This window comes from Notolepis coatsorum (genome assembly GCF_963971535.1).
Source record: "Notolepis coatsorum genome assembly, contig: SCAFFOLD_219, whole genome shotgun sequence".
In the NCBI taxonomy this organism is placed as follows: Eukaryota; Metazoa; Chordata; class Actinopteri; order Aulopiformes; family Paralepididae; genus Notolepis; species Notolepis coatsorum.
This window is the reverse complement of record NW_028173547.1, coordinates 164,194-176,409: the sequence shown is the minus strand read 5'-3', so window position 1 is coordinate 176,409 and position 12,216 is coordinate 164,194. Positions and strand designations below refer to the sequence as shown.

General features: G+C 48.6%; 1 protein-coding gene across 1 annotated transcript in view; it reads left to right on the top strand.

Moving 5' to 3' along the window:
• The window catches only part of LOC311247751 (leucine-rich repeat-containing G-protein coupled receptor 5-like), a gene marked incomplete at both ends in the record, with an annotated part of 59,754 nt that extends 48,677 nt beyond the window's left edge, over positions 1-11,077 (top strand). Inside the window, 6 exon segments of the mRNA XM_084338754.1 lie at positions 2,887-3,012; positions 5,421-5,593; positions 7,640-7,720; positions 7,996-8,236; positions 9,859-10,010; positions 10,224-11,077. Coding sequence (XP_084194880.1) covers positions 2,887-3,012; positions 5,421-5,593; positions 7,640-7,720; positions 7,996-8,236; positions 9,859-10,010; positions 10,224-11,077 — 1,627 coding nt within the window.
• Between the last annotated feature and the right edge of the window lie 1,139 nt (positions 11,078-12,216).

The following is a 12,216-nucleotide window of genomic DNA, read 5'->3' as shown; positions in this document are numbered from 1 at the left end:
TAACATCCCAACATGCCACCAACATGTTTGTTTGATTCTATGGCAATAATAAAAGAGTCAAATAGAATAGACGGAGTAAAATAGTGCAATAGTGCAGTGCAATAAACATTTCTGAATTACTGTTCAACAGTTTAAAACCGTCTTTACCTTCCCTGTTTGATATCGTTTAGAACCTGACAGTCTTCCTTCCTGTTTGACCCACTTTGACCCCTTTGTTGGATTTCGGGTCCTCGGCCAGTAATCACCTCGTCACCTGTGGTTCCGTGACGTTTCTGCGTTGTGTTTAGCTCTTACTCATCGTACTAGCCGATACACGATATCTTCCCCCGTTGATGCATTAGTCTCAAAAGAATTAAAGACACACTGGAAACAGGATACCTTTCCTTGGAACGGCATGTTTATTCCCATAAACATACTCTGTACAAGATGGAAACCGTTCTGAAAAGTCTTTGACTGCTGTTGAATTCCTTATTCTAATGATCTCTCTATCAGCCCGGTGGTTGTCGCAGCCTAGTGTTATCCAAACGCCTCCCTGTTAGCCGCAGCTAGCTCGTGGCAACCGGAGGGGGTGTGGGCTACGCGTCAGCTTCCCTTCCCCCACCCGTCTAGCCCCTGCTGTCTCTCTGTCTACGTGTCTACGCTTCGTTTCTTAGTCCGAGTCTAACCAAAAGAACTCACAGCTAATAACGTCTTTCCCCGAGCAACCGTATGGCCATCCCCGTAGCCACGCCCCTTCTCTCGTTACTAAGTGACACGACGCCATGGCAACAGCGCTCTTGTCACACCTCTGACACACTTTGTCTGTGGCTCCTCCCCAGTCTAACTTGAAAACACCACGAATGAAAGCTGCTGTTCCTCTATAGATCCGTCAGAGTAGATGCTGTCGTCTACAGATATTTATATTATGTACACATTGAAAACAAGTGGATCTCACACTTCGAACCTCCCTCTCGGGGCAAACCTCCCTCTCAGGGCAAACCTCCCTCTCAGGGCAAACCTCCCTCTCAGGGCAAACCTCCCTCTCAGGCAAACCTCCCACTCAGGCAAACCTCCCTCTCAGGGCAAACCTCCCACTCAGGGCAAACCTCCCACCCTCAGGCAAACCTCCCTCTCAGGGCAAACCTCCCTCTCAGGGCAAACCTCCCTCTCAGGGCAAACCTCCCTCTCAGGGCAAACCTCCCACTCAGGGCAAACCTCCCTCTCAGGGCAAACCTCCCTCTCAGGGCAAACCTCCCTCTCAGGACAAACCTCCCTCTCAGGGCAAACCTCCCACTCAGGGCAAACCTCCCTCTCAGGGCACAGTTCCCTCTCAGGGCAAACCTCCCTCTCAGGGCAAACCTCCCTCTCAGGGCAAACCTCCCACTTAGGGCAAACCTCCTCTCAGGGCAACCTCCCACTCAGGGCAAACCTCCCACTCAGGGCAAACCTCCTCTCAGGGCAAACCTCCCTCTCAGGGCAAAGCTCCTCTCAGGGCAAACCTCCCTCTCAGGGCAAACCTCCCACTCAGGGCAAACCTCCCTCTCAGGGCAAACCTCCCTCTCAGGGCAAACCTCCCTCTCAGGGCAAACCTCCCTCTCAGGGCAAACCTCCCTCTCAGGGCAAACCTCCCTCTCAGGGCAAACCTCCCACTCAGGGCAAACCTCCCTCTCAGGGCAAACCTCCCTCTCAGGGCAAACCTCCCTCTCAGGGCAAACCTCCCTCTCAGGGCAAACCTCCCACTCAGGGCAAACCTCCCTCTCAGGGCAAACCTCCCACTCAGGGCAAACCTCCCTCTCAGGGCAAACCTCCCTCTCAGGGCAAACCTCCCACTCAGGGCAAACCTCCCACTCAGGGCAAACCTCCCTCTCAGGGCAAACCTCCCTCTCAGGGCAAACCTCCCACTCAGGGCAAACCTCCCTCTCAGGGCAAACCTCCCTCTCAGGGCAAACCTCCCTCTCAGGGCAAACCTCCCTCTCAGGGCAAACCTCCCTCTCAGGGCAAACCTCCCTCTCAGGGCAAACCTCCCACTCAGGGCGCAGGTCCCTCTCTCAGGGTGCAGTTCTAGGCCTGGGTCCTACACAGTATTAAAACCTGACAGTCTCTCTTCCTGCTTGATACCCACCCGGTTCAATACCTTACAGTTTAGAACCTGTAATAAAAGGGTCAAATAGAATAGACAGAGTAAAATAGTGCAATAAAATTGTTCTGAATGACTGTTTTAACAGTTTAAAACCGTCTTTACCTTCCCTGTTTGATATATCCACAGTTAGAACCCGACAGTCGTGCTTCCTGTTTGATACGCACTCTGACCCTGATACTTAACAATGTTCAGCCTTGTTGTCATCACTAAGTCTAGGGTGTTACCGTGTGGGTGAGTGGGTTCATCGAGGCGTCATAGCAGCATGGGGGGGGAGGTTGGGGGGTGGGGTGCAGGTATGCAGGGTAATAGTAGAAGACGTAAATATACAGTATAGGCAATACAATTACAATAAAGATAAAAAATAAGCAGTGTAAACAATATAATTAACTCTGAATATAATATAATATAAGAAAAAGGTGCAGATCAGTTATACGTTACAATAAATATGATCGATAACACTTAAGATCTGATTATATACAGTAAAGTATACAGTATACATACGGTACCCTAACTGGCATGATGATATACATCACACGTTATACGCTGTGGTCCGTGCAGGTGGTACGAGACAGACACTCGGATGTGTGTGTAATAATGATATGACATACTTGCCAATAATATGAACTGATGTCGCTGTTGTTGGCACTTTTGGAAATCCGTTCAAAACAAGATGCATTCGTTGCTCTCTAGCCCCTCCCTCCATCTCTCTAGCCCCTCCCTCCATCTCTCTAGCCCCTCCCACCATCTCTCTCTCTCTGTCTCCGCAGCGACCTGTCGTCCAATCATCTGTCTTCCCTGCCTCTGGCCGGCCTCCAGTCTCTGACTCACCTCAGACTACCTGGCAACACACAGCTGATGGAGCTGATACCCAGAGAGAGCCTGCCCAGAGTGAGGTACGGTATGTTTTCTTTATTTGTTTATTTGTTTGTTTGTTTGTTTGTTTGTGTTCAAGGTAAAACAAAGGGTTAAGGGATACATAGGCTGGGGCGGCTAAGTGGCGCAGTGGGCAAGGCGCTCGCCACTAACGCAGGAGACGCTGGGTTCGAGCCCAGCTCTCGTCGTTGCTACCGGCTTGGCTGGTCGTTCATACTAACGCAATTGGCGGTGTTAGGGGGTGGGAAGCTGGTGGGTGGGGATCGGACGTTGTGGACAGCGACTCCTACAGGTCGGTGGGTGCGCCTGCGCAGCAGAATCAGGAAGCGACGGGGGGCGGCGTGCCCCTCCCACGCAGACCCTCGCCGCTGAGAGATCGTGCTGTGCAGGTGAAAAGATGCGACGGCTGCCTCCTCGAGTACCGGAGGGGGACACGTGATGCAAGGCTTCGTCCACATTGCAGCCGGCCTGTGGGAGGCGTGGCCTAACAACGTTCGAGACCGGGGAGGGTAGAATTGGACGATACGCAATTGGGATGGGAGAAAAAAAATTGAAAATGGGAGAAAAAGTAGATAAAAAAAAAAATAAGGATACATAGGCTGGTGATGGCAATAGAAAATGTCCTTACCGTCTTCTCCAGAGTCGAAAGCTTTCCGGCTGTAAGCTCGCCTAGTTTAGCACAAATGAATGGAAGTGGATACAAATAAGCTAGCCTAGCTGTTGGCTAGCTGATCCATATCCGCTTCCATTCATTTATGCTAAGCTAGGCTAGTTTACAGCCAGATAATGTTGGTGTGTTCCTTTAACCTCTTCCACCCGACGGGACCGGTCCCAAAAATGACATCATAAATCAATCTCTCCAGACTGTTTGACAAAAGTATCGTTTTAATTTTCAAACGTATTCAAGTATAAACATCATAACCGTGTCACAACAACAGCAGTTATAATGTATATTATCATCAATACGTTAGTTTACCAATAGGTTAAAGTGTTATTAGATAGATTTTCCTTTTCATTTTGGTCTCGTTTACTTTACTGCTCTCACGTTTTAACATCACAGCTCACCTTCTGCTCTGGTCTTTTTTTGAGTCAAGATCTACTGTATCTATTAATTCATTTGTATTTATGTGATTTCATCCACGTAATAAAAGGGAAATAAAGTTGTATACTGTATATCCATATTTCATGCCGTTCCATATTCACTGTGACAGGTGCACTAATACAGCACACAGACACACAGACACACAGACACACAGACACACAGCACACAGACACACAGACACACAGACAGACACACAGACACACAGACACACAGCACACAGACACACAGCACACAGACACACAGACACACAGACACACAGCACACAGACACACAGACACACAGACAGACACACAGACACACAGACACACAGACACAGACACACAGACACAGACACACAGACACACAGACACACAGACACACAGCACACAGACACAGACACACAGACACACAGCACACAGACACACAGACACACAGCACACAGACACACAGACACACAGACGCGATCGCACGCTGTTTGAAGCCTTAAGTAAAGTCTGACGTTAGAAACATGAGATTCTAGTCAGTGAATGTTTACACAGGAATTTCCATTCTAAATCAGCGGAATTATACACACCCTGTGCACACGCACGCACACACACACGCACACACACACATGCACGCACGCACGCACTCAGGTATTTGGCTTCAGGCATGAATGAACTCTTAGATATGGTTGTTTGTCCTGGGCCCAGCCTGTAACTCAATAAATCTCCAACAATACCTGACGGTTCTTTAAATTGATGCTTGCTCTTTGAACTTGGTGTCTCTCTAAATCACCTCAGAGTCTCTCTCTGGCAAAGTGTTTTACAATTAAAAGTGAATCACTGTTGTGAATGTTGATATCGAGAACCACTTAAAAACTGATTTAAACATAAGATGTTTGGCACGCACACACACACACACGCACGCACGCATGATGTTAGTCTAATTCATCTCAGTTATGTTGCATTGGAAGCCAGTTAAAGGTCATTTCCGCTGAATATTCCATGACGTTCCATTTATCAAATCTCTTTGCAAATCATGTCTGTATGAAAATGTCCTCTACAAGCAGAGTTTGTCTCACAACCACTTCATTCACGTGTTTGGATATGGTGAATCATGGTAAAATAGGGTAAAACCCATGCGTGTGGACACACACACACACACACACACTATACACACACACACGCACACACACACACACACACACACACACGCACACACACACACATCTGAAAGGCTCACGCTGACTTCAAATAGTTGACCTTTGGGTACCTCTTATAATGGTGTTTTGTGTTTTGTGTGTGTGTGTGCGTGTGTGTGTGTGTGTGCGTGTGTGTGTGTGTGCGTGTGCGTGTGTGTGTGCAGGGTGATGGAGTTGCCCTATGCCTTCCAGTGCTGTGCGTTTGTCTCCTGTGAGAGGAGAGGAGGAGGAGGAGGAGCAGGTGGGGGGGGGGCGAGCTCCTCCTGGGAGAGAGAGGAGAACACACGAGGAGGTGAGGACCCCCCCAGGAGAGGAGACCGCATCCTCGCCAACCAAGGTGGGAGGAGCTCTGACATCACATAATTCAAACAGCCTCGTCCAGTGGCTCTCTGACATCACACGTTCTGCCTCGTCCAGTGGCTCTCTGACATCAAAAAAAGAACGCAAAAAAATGAACGAACTAAAATGAAAACGAACTAAAACGAAAACCAACGCACAAAACCAACGCAAAAAAACAAACGCAAAAAAAACAAACGGAAAAAAACAAACGCAAAAAAAGAATGCAAAAAAAAGAATGCAAAAAAATGTAAGAACGAAAACGAACTAAAACGAAAACGAATGCAAAAAAAGAACGAAAAAAAAAATGCAAAAAACGAACGCAAAAAAAAAACGAACGCAAAAAACAAACGCAAATAAATTACGCAAAAAAATTAACAAACTAAAATGAAAACGAACGAAAAAAAGAAAACGAACGCACAAAAATAACGCAAAAAAAAGAACGCAAAAAAAGAATGCAAAAAAAACGAACGCAAATAAATAACGCATAAAAAAAGAATGCAAAAAAAGAAAGCAAAAAAATGACAAATTTAGTTCCTCGTCCAGTGGCTCTCTGACATCACACGTTCTCCCTCGTCCAGTGGCTCTCTGACATCACACGTTCTGCCTCGTCCAGTGGCTCTCTGACATCACACCTTCTGCCTCGTCCAGTGGCTCTCTGACATCACACGTTCTGCCTCGTCCAGTGGCTCTCTGACATCACACGTTCTGCCTCGTCCAGTGGCTCTCTGACATCACACCTTCTGCCTCGTCCAGTGGCTCTCTGACATCAAAAAAAGAACGCAAAAAAATGAACGAACTAAAATGAAAACGAACTAAAACGAAAACCAACGCACAAAACCAACGCAAAAAAACAAACGCAAAAAAAAAAAAACGGAAAAAAACAAACGCAAAAAAAGAATGCAAAAAAAAGAATGCAAAAAAAAGGAAGAACGAAAACGAACAAAAACGAAAACGAATGCAAAAAAAGAACAAAAAAAAAAATGCAAAAAACGAACGAAAAAAAAAAAGGAACGCAAAAAACAAACGCAAAAAAATTACGCAAAAAAATTAACAAACTAAAATGAAAACGAACGAAAAAAAGAAAACGAACGCACAAAAATAAAGCAAAAAAAATAACGCAAAAAAGAATGCAAAAAAAACGAACGCAAAAAAAGAACGCAAATAAATAACGCATAAAAAAAGAATGCAAAAAAAGAAAGCAAAAAAATTACAAATTTAGTTCCTCGTCCAGTGGCTCTCTGACATCACACGTTCTGCCTCGTCCAGTGGCTCTCTGACATCACACGTTCTGCCTCGTCCAGTGGCTCTCTGACATCACACGTTCTGCCTCGTCCAGTGGCTCTCTGACATCACACGTTCTGCCTCGTCCAGTGGCTCTCTGACATCACACGTTCTGCCCCGTCCAGTGGCTCTCTGACATCACACGTTCTGCCTCGTCCAGTGGCTCTCTGACATCACACGTTCTGCCTCGTCCAGTGGCTCTCTGACATCACACGTTCTGCCTCGTCCAGTGGCTCTCTGACATCACATGCCCCTGAAGTCCACCTAGATTAGCCCACAGTCAGAGCAGGAGCATATGTGTGTAGGGTATTAGATAGCAGGTGTTAGGTGTATATCTTGTATAAGACATTTATCTAAATGGTGATTTCATTGATGTGCACTGTTAATTAATGCTTGTATATCTAATTTATGTTGTCATGTTTGTATATGTGTTTGTTTAAAAAATAATAAAAAAAATTTAATACAAAAAAAAGTAAATATAGGCCTATATGAACAGAACAGAACAGAACAAAAAAAGTATATATATTATGCTTCTGTAGTCGCTGTGAGGCAGCATGAAGGCACCCTCTCCCCTCCACTGACTTCCACGTGTCTCAGAAACACAGTCTCAGAAACACACTTCCAACTAAAACATGGCGGCGGCAGAAATGTTTGTCTTCACAATGGATTTCCTTTGTGTCCTTTATTTCTGTTACATGTCCTCGTATCAGTCGTGTGTTTCTGTAAATACAAGCAAGGTTTCTAAGAGTTGTTTTCTTAGCAGACCACGATCTGGAGGATTTTCTGCTGGAGTTCGACGATGAACCCAAATCACACCACGCTGTGCAGTGTACTCCTGCTCCAGGTAACACACACACACACACACACACACACACACACACACACACACACACACACACACACACACACACACACACACACACACACACACACATACACACACACACACATATATACACACATGCACACACACGTACACACACATACAATTACACACACACACACACACACATACACACACACATACACGCATACACACACACACACACACACACACACACGTCTATTACCATTATTCCTCCATCTTCACCTCCTCTCGTCCTCCCCCTCCTCCGTCAGGTCCATTCCGCCCCTGTCTCCATCTCTTCGGCAGTTGGCTGATCCGCGGAGGGGTGTGGCTCATCGCCGGGCTGTCATTGGCCTGCAACAGTCTGGTCATGCTGTCCATCTTCCTCTCCACTTCCTGGTTGACGCCCCCTAAGCTCCTGATTGGCCTGCTGGCGCTGGTGAACTGGCTGATGGGAGTTTGGAGCGGCTGGCTGGCGGCGGTGGACGCCTGGACCTACGGGAGTTTCTGGAGGTGAGCGTGTGGTGTGTGTTTGTTTGTTTGTTTGTTTGTTTGTTTGTTTGTTTATTTATTGATCCCCATTAGTCTACCTGGGTGAAAGACTATTCTTCCTGGGGGGGGGGTGGGGGGGGGGGGGGTGAATGTGTGCTTTAGTTACTGGAGCTCCTCTATAGAGAACCTGACTTTGTGGACCTCAAGTACTTTTGCTCAAAAATAGGGATGTCCGATATTATCTGCCGATATCGACAGTAAAATGTGATATCGGAAAATATCGGTATCGGTAAAAAAAAAATTATTTTTTATTTTTTTTAACATTTATTTCACCTTTATTTACCCAGGCACGCAAGTAAGAACCAATTCTTATTTTATTTATTGTCAAAAGTATGCATGTTGGTTTAATTCAACAACAAGAGATATGTAATGTTAATTTTTACTTTTTTAATGATCATATTTTGCACAGATAATGCTTACATTTAGAAAGCCTTTTGAATGCATCCAGTGAAATTATTAGTTACCTGAAATTATTCAGTTTTTTTGGGGGGAAACCCTGCATATATCGGTATCGGTTGATATCGGTATCGGAAATTAAGAGTTGGACAATATCGGAATATCGGTATCGGTAAAAAAGCCAATATCGAGCATCCCTACTCAAAAGGGAACTCAAGGGGGTGCGGCTGGCTGGGTAGCACAGTGGACTGAGCACTCGCCTGCCACCGCAGAGACTCTGGGATCGAATCCAGCCGTCTACGCTAAGGGCGCGTTCACACCTACCCTGTTTGGTCCACTTTAAGTGGACCATGGTCCCTTTAAATCAATAGTCCGTTTCGTTTGTAGACGTGTGAACACAAACCGAACTATTCTGAGGACCAAACAACCGAACCATGGTCCTCTTGAAAAGTTGGGACTCGGTCCGTTTCAATCGAGCTATATATAGTACCTGATCCAGGAAGCAAAGTAGCCTACAGTGCGTTGCAGTGTGGCTCTGAAGTCAGACTCGCGCCGCTCGCGTAAAGAGTCTCTCCTCTCTAGACTCACGCCGCTCGCGGACAGTCTCTCTCTCTCTCTCTCTCTCTCTCTACTCGACTTGCGCCGCGCGCGTCTCTCTCATTACGCTGTCGGCAACTGTTTACGTTTGTGAGTGCTATAGTCCAATAGAAGAACGACTTGGCGACTGCATGTCCTTTGTTTACAAATTAGGTCCGCACCAAAAAGGGCAGTGTGTGAACGCAGACCAAAATCAATCAATGTATCATTTTCACATTTGGTCCACCAGAAAGTCCGGACTATCCGCGGACTTTCAGGTGTGAACAAGGCCTAACTCACTACACTACACCACTACACTACACCACTACACTACACTACACCACTACACTACCTCACTACACCACTACACTACACCACTACACTACACCACTACACTACACCACTACACCACTACACTACACTACACCACTACACTACACCACTACACTACACCACTACACTACCTCACTACACTACACTACACTACACCACTACACCACTACACTACACCACTACACCACTACACTACACCACTACACTACACTACACCACTACACTACACCACTACACTACCCTCACTACACCAGCGATGCTAATGCTGTTCTTCTCAGGTACGGAGCGCGCTGGGAGAGCAGTGCGGCGTGCAAACTGAGCGGCTTCCTGTGTCTGTTCGCCTCCGAGACCGGCATCTTCCTGTTAACCCTCGCAGCGCTGGAGAGAAGCCTAGCTGCCAAACACTGCCACAAGGTGGACAGAGACCACAGTAAGAGTCGAACACACACACACACACACACACACACGCACGCACGCATGTATAGACACACATACTGTATAGATGCGCACGCACACACGCACGTACGACTCTATGGTTGTTGGGAATTTCTTTCAAAGATAAGAATTGTGGAAATCATTTTGTCAATAAAATTGTAACTCCTCCCCATTTCCCCTCTCTCTCTCTCTCTCTCTCTCCTCTTAGTCAAGTCTTCTTCGGTGGTGTCCATCCGCGTGGCGGCCTCCTTCTGCTTCCTGCTGGGCCTGGCCGTCACCCTGCCCCCCCTGGTGGCGGACTACGGCGTCACCTCCCTCTGCCTCCCCCTGCCCGATTCGCCGCACCCCTTCTCCTCCACCTCCTCCTCCTCCTCCTCCTCCTCCTTCATCTCCTCCTCCTCGCTGGCCTTCTCCGTCACCCTGGTCCTCCTCAACGCCCTGTGCTACCTCCTCATGACCCTCACCTACACGCGCCTGTACTGCCGCGCCGACAAGGGCTCCTCCGTGGGGGGAGGGGGGGACGTCGGGGACGGGGGCGAGTCCGCGCTGACGCGCCACGTGGCCTGGCTGCTGTTCTCCGACTGCCTGCTCTACCTGCCCGTGGCCTTCCTCTCCTTCTCCTCGCTGCTGCGCCTCCCCAGCGTGGGGCCCGAGGTGGTGAAGGGGGTCCTCCTGGTGGTGGTGCCCCTGCCGGCCTGCGTCAACCCCCTGCTGTACCTCCTCTTCAACCCGCTGGCCCGCGAGGAGCTGGGCGGGCTGGTGAAGCGTGCCCGCGCTGCGGCCATGCGGCGGCTGAGGTCAAGGGGGGGCGCCGGCGGGAGGAAGGGGGGTCTGGGCGGCGCGCTGCACGACGAGGAAGACGAGGACGAGGACGAGGACGCGGAGAAGCAGTCGTGCGACTCGACGCAGGCGCTCGTCACCTTCGGGGGGCTGAGGGAGGAAGAGGAGGAGGAGGAGGAGGAGGGGGAGGGGGGAGGGGGCGGAGCAGGGAGTGAGGCGGGGGGGAGGGGGGGGGAGAAGAATGAGATGAGGCACTCTGTGGCATTTGTGCCCTGTCACTAGACACTGACACACACACACACACACACACACACACACAGTACACGTTAGCACACACACACACACACACACACACACACACACACACACACACAGAGCCGTCCCTAGACCTTTGGGGGGGGGGTCCTAGGTTGACGACGTGTTTAACATCATGATTGATGTGTCAAGGGGCGCCCTCTGATTGGCTGACTGATCTCCCTACAACCAATTAAATAATTAAGATGGTCTCGATTAAATAACTCCACTAGTTTGACAGTCAGACGGCTCTGTCACACACACACACACACACACACACACACACACACACACACACACACACACACACACACACACACACACACACACACACACACACACACACACGACTGACTTACAAGCAGACCTACAGTCGTAAATAAAACAGATGGATGGACTGGGAGACTGTATTGCTGCAGCAGATGTAGAGGAGAGGAGGAGGGGAGGAGGAGAGGAGGAGAGGAGGAGAGGAGGAGGAGAGGAGGAGGAGGAGAGGAGGAGAGGGGGAGGAGAGGAGGAGGGGAGGAGAGGAGAGGAGGAGAGGAGGAGGAATACGAGGAGAGGAGGAGGAGAGGAGAGGAGGAGAGGAGGAGGAATATGAGGAGAGGAGGAGGGGAGGAGAGGAGGAGAGGAGAGGAGGAGAGGAGGAGGAGAGGAGGAGAGGAGAGGAGGAGGAATACGAGGAGGAGGGGAGGAGAGGAGGAGAGGAGGAGGGGAGGAGAGGAGAGGAGGAGGGGAGGAGAGGAGAGGAGGAGAGGAGGAGGAGAGGAGAGGAGGAGAGGAGAGAAAGGAGGAGGGTGGATACCATGTACTCCTGATGTTGTGGGTTCAAATCCGGCTCACAATGTATGTCACAGAACCCACCCACCCACCCACCCACCCACACCCAATGCTGTCTCTCCACCAATTAAGGCAGGAATGACCTAAACATAATTTTGATGATGATGATGATGACGATGATGATGGACAGAAACAGGAGGTTCCCTGCCGTCCCCTGGTCACATGACTGTTTTTGTTTGTTTTTTTTTACTCCAAAAACGTTGCTCTTGACTTGTTGATGGACAAACAAAATAGACTGAGGATGAAAAAGAGAGTCTGTCATTAGATGGGTTTAACCCTGGACCGCC